Source organism: Gadus macrocephalus, chromosome 21 (assembly GCF_031168955.1).
Source record: "Gadus macrocephalus chromosome 21, ASM3116895v1".
Taxonomy (NCBI): Eukaryota; Metazoa; Chordata; class Actinopteri; order Gadiformes; family Gadidae; genus Gadus; species Gadus macrocephalus.
In genome coordinates, this window is record NC_082402.1 from 13,907,693 (window position 1) to 13,917,645 (window position 9,953).

Sequence of the window (9,953 nt, forward strand, 5' to 3'; positions counted from 1 at the left end):
TATTTGATAAGGCCGATGCAGACTACACCTATGAAACAAAACTCCACGAACGCCATGATTCTAAAGACCGAACATGTCATAACATACATACAACATATAATCCCCCAATATGTTGTACATCATATTCAGCCAGTTTCAAGAGCAACATAACTCAGAAAGAGCCTGTACCGTTTTGGGGGTGGGAACTCAGTAATTCCAGATTGCACAACTTGCCCAAACTCGCAGAACGTGTTTTTTTCACCGGCCACGGAGTCTTATCTACCTTGTTGCCATTTCCGCTTACTGTCCCCAGCACCAGCTTACACCAGCCTGCCCATCAATACTACTACAGGGTGCCAGCTTCACGACGAGATCACTTTATTTAGTTGTAAATACGTTGATATGTAACCAGGCGTGTCTGCGACATGTTTGCCCTCATTTAAAACCGACACACCTCTGACGAGTAAACCGAATAAGATATTATAAATTAGATAAAAGGATCCGGTAACATTCCTGAATTCAAAACACCGCAGTAGGCTGCGATAGAAATGAAAGGACTGACGGACGAAGCGGTGTCCGAGGCGTGCAAAGAGGGGAACCCGATCACTCAGGTGAGTACATGAGATGGGTCAGTCATGCAAGTCATGCAGAGAATTGCATACAAGTAAAACCAAATGTGACAGTTCTATAGTTTGGTAGCCTACTTTATTTAAGCAGTAGGCATAAGATTGGTTGGTCTTCCTATCGATTTAGAAGAAGATCTGGACTGTTAATATTCTTATATTAAAATAGGAAAGACTCTTTCCATTCTTACAAGTAGTGACATGCCCTGAACATCCCGTAGGCCACTCACAACCTTTTCTCTGCTGTCTTTGCAGGATTTCATGTTGCAGCAGACCATGTTGAGAGTCAAAGACCCAGTGAAGTCTTTAGATTTCTATACGCGTGTTTTAGGCATGACGTGAGTTTTCAAACTCTTTATTCCCCCTCTTATTTTCTTATTCTCCTCAGTTCCAGGATTTTGTGGTAATAGACGAAAGATGTGTGGACTGGTTTGTAAAAGCAGTTGTGTTATCCCTGATGTACCTCTATATGAATGCCTGTGTCAAAGGATATCTTTTTAAAAACAAGTTTATTTTCTTTGTAAACCTCAGCTGCTTTAATCCAGGAATTAGAAAAAACACATTTATGTTGTTGTTTTTACCAACTGTCAATGTAGTCATGCATCCAAATAAGAGATATCATATTAAGATGAGGCGGGATGGAGGGAGAGAGACAGCACCATCCAGTGTGTGTCTGTGAGAGAGGGGGACTGTAAAGGGCAGTGTGTGAGTGAGAGAGACAGTAACATCCAGTATGAGGGAGAGGGATGCTCACAGATGGAGAGGGAGGAATAAGGATATTCACAGATGGGTAGAGAGAAAGAGGAAATTCTAGAGGACATTTGATCTGATTCAAATGCTAAGTGTGTATCATTCCTCGGGCAGGAGGGGGGTTAAAGTGATGTTTCCTGTTGTTGGTCTACTGCAGGCTGCTTCAGAAGATCGATTTTCCCTCGATGCGTTTCTCCTTCTACTTCCTGGGCTACGAGGAGCGCTCAGAGATCCCCTCGGATGTCAAGGAGAGGACCGCCTGGACCTTCTCCCGCCGGGGGACCATAGAGCTCACCCAGTAAGGAGAACCAGTAACATAACCTAACTGATCAGTGCCTCAGACTATCTAGAATAGATCCAATAACATTGCCTGACTAACCAGTACCTCCAACTGACTGACCAGTACCCAGTGGCGTGACATCATTGTGATATGCCCGGGTGCAAATGTTTATTTTGTGCCCCTCGAAAGGGGGCACAACTAAATACCTTGAAGAAATAGGATTTTGTTCAGATTACTCATGGTCTAAAGACGGGACATTGATCAATATTATATACTATTGGATCAGTGAAATTCAACTTTTTTTTTTACTAATACCTAGGTTAAGTGGGGAAACCCACTTAACCTAATGGGGAGGTTTCCCCATTGACCACAGGCGGCGCTATAACACGGGTTTGACCCTGTTATAGCGCCCCCTGTGGTCAATGGGGAAACCTCCTTAATACCATTTGTTTGTTTTTTAATCAAGTTCATTGCAAACTAACTATTTTTATCCATGGGTTGGGATAAATTATCCATAAATTAATGATCCATGAGTTATGAGAGTTGGGATCTCCACGGAGATGGGGTATCTGAATTCCTAAAATAAACTAAAATAAATCACAAATGCCTTGAATTTCTGACCAATTGTTGCATTGCAAGAAGTGCAGAAAAATATCTTTGTTAGGCAGGCGTTTGTTCGTTTTATATGCATTTATATACTTTGGTTCTTCCGCCAAACTGATTTTCTGCATACGTTTTCTTCCCACTGAACTAGAACTAAGTAGTGCATCCAAGTGACAAATGAAAACTACCCCACTGTAAAGTTATCACCTGACCAAAGATGCAAATCTAATTAGTACCATCGGACAGCTAGAACCATGGACATAAACCTCCCTTAGTAGGCTACAATCTTCTGACTAGAACTATCAATATGAATGTTACTTGAACTGTCAGCTTTCTAGAATGTGATGTGTTAACATTATTCTGGCTAATTTATACTAAGCGACCATTGACCTTTAGAACCAGCAACATAAATGAAACCATCAAAAAGCAACTGCCATCTCAAAATGTATTTCTCTCTCTCTCTCTCTCTCTCTCTCTCTCTCTCTCTCTCTCTCTCTCTCTCTCTCTCTCTCTCTCTCTCTCTCTCTCTCTCTCTCTCTCTCTCTCTCTCTCTCTCTCTCTCAATCTCTCTCTTCGTCTCTCTCTCTAGTAACTGGGGTTCGGAGTCTGATGAGAATCTGTCTCATCATAATGGAAACTCAGAGCCGAGAGGCTTCGGTGAGGAAGTACACATGAATACAGGAACATGAAAACATCATGATCTGAGAAAACAAACTATTCCCCCCACACCCATTTAAAAGCTGTGTTATGTGAAAGTCACAATAATTACCGTACTTGGATTCCTCTAAAAATGAACCCTCACATGCAGACACACATACACTTCTTACACACAATTATTTTTGGAAAACTGCAATGACACAAGAATCCACACAAAGAGATGTGTTGCACTGTACTATTCAGCCTGTAACTGTGTGTTTGTGGTTGTATGGGTGTGTAGGTATGTAGCCTAATCCTATGTTCCAAAACCCCCTCCCCCACAGGCCATATTGGCATCGCCGTTCCTGACGTCTATGCTGCCTGCAAAGTGTTTGAAGCTCAAGGAGTGACCTTTGTCAAGAAGCCTGAAGCTGGTGGGTTTTCACTTATATAACTGTTCCAATAGGAACCTATTCTATACGCCACCAGTGTCTTCATAGAGGAATGGAAGTATAGCCTTACATTGCTTTGTGCATGTCTTAGTTTTCACCAGTAGATGGTGCTCACGATCCATAAACCTACTAGCCAACCAACAAGTTCAATCGATACAATGTACTGAACTGTATCAAACCAAATAACCAGTTTTTCAAATAATAACTTATAAACACCTCAATCGATCGATTGTATTCAAGTGTGTCTGTTCATTCGCCATCGCAGGTAAGGTGAAAGATCTAGCCTTCATCCGGGACCCAGACGGCTACTGGATTGAGATTTTAAGTCCGAACAACATGGTGGCGCTGACCTCCTAGCCCCTAGTTAGGACACTGCAGAGGTGGAGATGACCTCTGAGCCCCTAGTACCCCCTCCGGAGTGGGGGAGATGAAGCTGTAATACTTGATACATGTGCCTGTTCTATGTTCTGAGACAGTTCATTGTTTTCTTTGTGAGAGCTTCTCTCTTCGTTTTAATCCTGTCTGTTTCCAGTTGCTGTTTCCTTTGATTCCCAGACCACATGTTTGTTTGCTACTTGTTTTGTGGTAATAATTGTCAAGTTATTTCAAAAATGCTTTGTTGAACATTTATTGTAGGTCTATCTCTCTATCTAATTGCTAAGCGGTATCAAAATCATTAATGTAAAAAAAGTACCTTGATTAAATAAATGTAGGTAATGCTGCCTCTTAGGCGTTCTTTTATAAACGAATAGGTAGGCCTACTTCCTGATTTAAAATGTGTTTGCCAGAGCTAGAAAAACCAAAAGATGACGTCACAGGGGCAGAATCCACTTCACTTTGACAGTGTGATACATCGAATAGACATCCTAACTTTATTTAACTAATGCTAAAACCTATTTTGTAATTTGGGATGGATGAAAAGAGGATGCTGCAGAGAAGCACACTATTATTAATCGACCGACGTCCCGCAGGATCGCTCGCGTTTTGAGCGTACGGTCACTTGAAAGGGACAAGCCAGCGCGAGGGCAGGCTGACCGGGCAGGGTTCGCCAGGCCTGGCTGGGACAGCTATGGCAAGCCGAATTGTCATTTATTAACTAAGTTTGACTATCCGGAATTTACATTGTAGATATCAACAACTTCATTCAAGATATCTGTAATGTAGTTGTGACTAGTCGAAACGACAGTTAGAGATAGGCCTATCTGTAATGTAGTTTTGACTAGTCGAAACGACTGTTAGAGATATCTGTAATTCAGTTTTGACTTGGCGAAACTGAATTACAGATATCTCTAACAGTCGTTTCTGCAATGACTTCACGGAAAACGACATTCAACTCGTCACACATCTTAAATGACAATTGCAGATATCTGTAATTCAGTTTCGCCTAGGCAGAATGAAAGTTAAAGATATCTCAAACGTCATTTGAGTGTTGGGCATTACGTTTTAGATATCCCGAAATACGTAATTTTATGGCAAGCCGAATTGACTTTTATTAACTAAGTTTGACTATCCGGAATTTACATTGTAGATATCAACAACTTCATTCAAGATATCTGTTACGTAGTTGTGACTAGTCGAAACGACAGTTAGAGATATCTGTGACGTAGTTTTGACTAGTCGAAACGATAGTTAGAGATATCTGTAATTCAGTTTTGACTAGGCGAAACTGAATTACAGATATCTGCAATGTATGGCAAGCCGAATTGACATTTATTAACTAAGTTTGACTATCCGGAAATTACATTGCAGATATCTGCAATTCAGTTTCGCCTAGTCAAAACTAACATTTCGGATATCCGCAACTACATTCCTCCTATCCGCAATTGTCATTTCAGATATCCACAAAGACATTCCTCCTAGGCGAAATTGCGTCATTTTCGCCATTCATGTCTATGGGGTTTCTCATTGCGGATATCTACAATTCAGTTGCGGATATCCACTTTGTGAATTACGGATATCTGCAACTGAATTGTAGATATCTGTAATTCCAGTTTGAGATATCTACAATTTGATTCTGACTAGTCATAATTCCAGTTCAAGATATCTTTAATTCACCTCAATTCAAGATATCTACATGTCCCTTTTCAGATATCTTAAATTAAGTTTTGACTAGGCGAAATGAAGTTGTAGATATCTCTAACTGGAGTTACGACTAGTCAAAATGACGTTGTAGATATCTCTAACTGTAGTTACGACTAGTCAAAATGACGTTGTAGATATCTATTATCAAGTTATAGATATCTTGAAAGGAATTTTGATTAGAGATATCTACAATTGTAGATATCTTTAACTTTCATTCTGCCTAGGCGAAACTGAATTATAGATATCTTGAATTCGAGTTTTGACTAGGCGAAATGACGTTTCAGATATCTGTAATGACGTTTCAGATATCTGTAATGACAAATTATAGGACCGTTTACTTTAAGCGGGAGCGGAGCAGCTCCTTGTTCAATCATCATTCACACAATTCACTGATTACATCGCTCCATATTTTCTCGTGATCTTTTCGATCACAGCCAACGCCATGACTGCTCCTTTCTTATTCCATTCGGAAATGAACCCACTTCTTCTTTGATTATGGCGGCAAGGGGAAATTACGTATTTCTGGATATCTAAAACGTAATGCCCAACACTCAAATGACGTTTGAGATATCTTTAACTTTCATTCTGCCTAGGCGAAACTGAATTACAGATATCTGCAATTGTCATTTAAGATGTGTGACGAGTTGAATGTCGTTTTCCGTGAAGTCATTGCAGATATCTGTAATTCAGTTTCGCCTAGTCAAAACTGAATTACAGATATCTCTAACTATCGTTTCGACTAGTCGAAACTACGTCACAGATATCTCTAACTGTCGTTTCGACTAGTCACAACTACGTAACAGATATCTTGAATGAATTGATATCTACAATGTAAATTCCGGATAGTCAAACTTAGTTAATAAATGTCAATTCGGCTTGCCATAGATATCTGAAAAGGGACATGTAGATATCTTGAATTGAGGTGAATTAAAGATATCTTGAACTGGAATTATGACTAGTCAGAATCAAATTGTAGATATCTCAAACTGGAATTACAGATATCTACAATTCAGTTGCAGATATCCGTAATTCACAAAGTGGATATCCGCAACTGAATTGTAGATATCCGCAATGAGAAACCCCATAGACATGAATGGCGAAAATGACGCAATTTCGCCTAGGAGGAATGTCTTTGTGGATATCTGAAATGACAATTGCGGATAGGAGGAATGTAGTTTTGCGGATATCCGAAATGTTAGTTTTGACTAGGTGAAACTGAATTGCAGATATCTGCAATGTAATTTCCGGATAGTCAAACTTAGTTAATAAATGACAATTCGGCTTGCCATAGACAGCCGCCTTACCCCTTGAGGGCCCCCCATTCAGACGGGAGAAAGTGATGCTGGTGACGACGATGTTCTTACAGTAATGGCTCAACAGTGCGATGGTGACTCCAGCGTGTAAATCGTCTGAACTGACAAAATACTCTCTCTCTCTCTCGATCCCACATATCTGAATAATGGATTCATCATGGTTTTCATCTGTTGGTTTTCATCTGAGCACAACAGCTCACTGTGTGTTGATTTGTCAGAAAAAAGATACTGAGATTATGGTTTCATAGCCACATGTGGTAAATTAGTCGGCTTTCTTTCCTGACATAATAAAGATGGGTCTTTGGATCGGTAGGGATTTAATCAAGTTAAAGTTAAGCTGGAAACATTTGATGAAGAGCTGTTATATTTTTTCTTTGTAGAAAAGCTAACAAGGTAAAAATGTACATTTACATTTCTTTACAATTTCGTTGCTGAATGAAAATATCACCTGCTTTTTTAGACATTAGTAAGCATGATTTAATGAGTTGTAACGTCTTTCATCTCACCATAACACATTCGATATAAACTCAAATTAAATTGAAAAAATCTTCGAACATCCCTGTTTGCAGTTCGACTGAAAATTATAAATGTTTGTGAAGAAAATGAAAAAAATATTTCCACCTAGAGATTTGAAAAACAACAAAATTATAAGAACATATCAAATATATTTAATATTTGTACTGGTAAACCTCAGTGCTAACGCCAGAGTCACTCAAACTGCTTGTGAATAATATCTGTTGAGCCATAAAAATTAGCAGGTGTGTAAAAAAATTCAACAACAGTCATTCAGTGTTATTCCTGGTTAATCAATGCGATTACAAACCAGCTGTTATAAATCCAGCAAAGTAAGGCGGTTTGGTAGGTAGCAGTTTTTAAACCAGCCAGATAAAACAGTCAGTAAGTCTTAGAATGTAGTCATATAAATGAGATTATTGAGCTAAACTAGCTAGCTAGGGGATGCTAGTAGCCAGTAAAGTGTGTGTGGGGGGTCAGCATGCGCCAACCTCTCTCCCCCAAGGTCTGTAGTGCTTGCACTGGGCGGAGGAGGTGAGGGGGGTGGAGGAAGAGGAAGTGGAGGAGATGGGGGGGCTGTGGGAGGAGAGGGAGGAAGGGGGGAGGGAGGAGGCGACGTGGTTGAACCCGCCAGAGAGCAGGAGGGGTGAGGGCTGTACCACCGGGGAGAGGGGCAGCAGAGAGCTGGAGCTGCTGGATGAGGAGGTGCAACAGAGCAGGCTGGAGCTTCTGAGGGAGGAGGTAGAGGAGGAGACGGAGGGCGAGGAGGTGGAGGTGACGTCGGAGGAGGAGGAGGAGGAGGAGGAGGAGAAGGACCTTAGCGTGGAGACCGACGGGCTACGCTGCAACACCTCCCCCATCCTGTGGGGGGCGAAACCGCCACAGCCCCTCCCTGCACCTCCTCCTTCTCCTCCCGCCGCCCCACCGCCGGGGAGCACGCTCAGTCCGAACGCGGTGGGGGGGGGGAAGGAGTGGAAGGCGGTTGCCGTGGCGATGGCGGCGGCGGCCGCCGCTGCGGTCCAGGGGAAGGGCGGGGCCGGGTGATGGTGGTGGTGGTAGTTGTGGTGGTTGTGGTGGTGCGGCGGGGGGGGCGTCGGGGGGGGCAGAGGAGGGGCCAGGAGGGTCATGGCGGCGGCGTCGCGGTGGGAGGCGCAGGAGGAGAGGTGGGACAGGAGGCGCAGGCGCAGGGGCTCGCTGGGCTCCAGGCCCTCCACGGAGCCCAGGAAGCGGGAGGCCTCGGACACACACTCCCTGAAGCCCAGGGACAGGAAGTCCAGGGCCAGGGCGTGGCCGTCGAAATAACCTGAGGGAGCGAGGGACAGGCGGTAAAGGGAGGGGTTTATTTCTTGTCAGGATGAAGCAGTCGTCCACTGTATATCACCATTTTTTTTTGCAGACACATAAACACAGCATGCAGCCGCTCAAGCACACACTCATTGACAAGCACCAACGCATCTGAACATGTGTGTGCATGCGATCTTCAAACACTTCATAAACACACACACACACTCTTCAGGAAGCCTCCTGTCCCGCCGCAGCAAGGGGACTGCAGACCTGTGTGTGTTGGTGTGTGTGCCCACACATTTATGTTTTTGTGCGTGTGCGTGCATATGTGTGTGTGTGTTGCTTGCCACAGGTGGTTTCATCCAGCCAAACAAACGGAGCCGAGAGGCGGCCTCTGAGAGGCGGCCTCTGAGAGGCGGCCTCGGACTAGCGTCCCTCAGCCCCCACCTCCCTATCGGCCCCCATCACCTCACCCCCCTCCTGTCAAACTGAATGGCTGCGGTGTTGCTTCATCCGACCCAATGCCAGTAAACACAGTGGGTGACCGACTGACTGCTACACTGAATGACTGGGCTACCGTCTGGCCGACTGGCTGTCTGATTGACTGGCTGGCTGGTTGACTTATACTGACTGACCGACTGACTATCTGGCTGACTGGCTGTTTTGATTGACTGGCTTGCTGGTTGACTTATACTGACTGACCGCCTGACTATCTGGCTGACTGGCTGTTTTGATTGTAGTGCTGACTGGCTGACTAGCTGGATGACTGTCTGTCTGACTGACTGTCTTACTGACTTACTTATTATCTTACTGGCTGGTTGAATGGCTGGTTTACTGTCTTGCTGCTTGAATGACTTTCTAACTCTTTCTAGCGAAAACCCTGTTGTGCTTGTGATGTCAACAGAGAACAACTTTAACTTGATGTGAAATGGTGTGTAAAATTGGCTTTCATGTTGGATGAAACAGTTTGTAAATGGACACTGTGTTCAGGTATCAGGGTGCATTCTGCGGAATAAGTGACACTTGATCCAAGCTAAGTACAAAAATCAAGGATGAAGGTCAACAAGCTAGACCACCCCCCCCCCCCCTACACACACCTTTCCCCCCGCTGGCCTGAAGCATCTTCAGGTGGTCCACCGTCATCTGCAGGATCTCCGCCTTCTCCAGCTTGGCCGAGCCCTGCAGGGACCAGGGGGCGGAGTTAGTCATCATTGGATGTATTGCAAATGTATTGCAATTACAATGTCATGTATTAATTAATCATAATCGCTGTCCAATTAGGGGTTGTGATGCATTGAGAAAAGTAATAAGACAATGGTCTCTCTCTATTACTTTGGGGAAGGGCGGGGTGTAGTAATACACCAACACAAATCATGTATGTTGAAATAAGCTATTTGAACCCAAAGGAGGGAATTAGGCAGAAATGAAAGTTCTCACC

General features: G+C 43.4%; 2 protein-coding genes across 2 annotated transcripts in view; one reads left to right on the plus strand and one right to left on the minus strand.

Moving 5' to 3' along the window:
- Positions 1–214: 214 nt before the first annotated feature.
- LOC132450433 (lactoylglutathione lyase-like) lies at positions 215–4,045 on the plus strand. The gene is made up of 6 exons (XM_060042565.1): positions 215–590; positions 858–940; positions 1,510–1,650; positions 2,825–2,892; positions 3,216–3,305; positions 3,589–4,045. Exons 1-6 carry the CDS (start codon positions 528–530, stop codon positions 3,678–3,680), a joined length of 537 nt encoding a protein of 178 aa, XP_059898548.1. The 5' UTR covers positions 215–527; the 3' UTR covers positions 3,681–4,045.
- Positions 4,046–7,170: 3,125 nt separating this feature from the next.
- Positions 7,171–9,953, minus strand: part of hey2 (hes-related family bHLH transcription factor with YRPW motif 2) — a 4,796-nt gene continuing 2,013 nt past the window's right edge. The window contains exons 4-6 of the mRNA XM_060042555.1: position 9,953; positions 9,613–9,694; positions 7,171–8,534 (exon numbers count right to left, since the gene is read on the minus strand). The exon at position 9,953 is cut by the window's right edge and continues 83 nt beyond it. Of these exons, the coding sequence (XP_059898538.1) occupies positions 7,708–8,534; positions 9,613–9,694; position 9,953 (910 nt within the window). The 3' untranslated portion in view covers positions 7,171–7,707. The remainder of the gene's footprint in view (positions 8,535–9,612; positions 9,695–9,952) is intronic.

Excerpts from the sequence above, each read along its gene's own strand:
- LOC132450433 (XM_060042565.1), top strand. The coding sequence starts at position 528 with ATGAAAGGACTGACGGACGAAGCGGTGTCCGAGGCGTGCAAAGAGGGG. Across the intron at positions 1,651-2,824 it reads GGGACCATAGAGCTCACCCA|TAACTGGGGTTCGGAGTCTG; the intron begins GTAAGGAGAACC and ends CTCTCTCTCTAG. Across the intron at positions 2,893-3,215 it reads CTCAGAGCCGAGAGGCTTCG|GCCATATTGGCATCGCCGTT; the intron begins GTGAGGAAGTAC and ends CCTCCCCCACAG.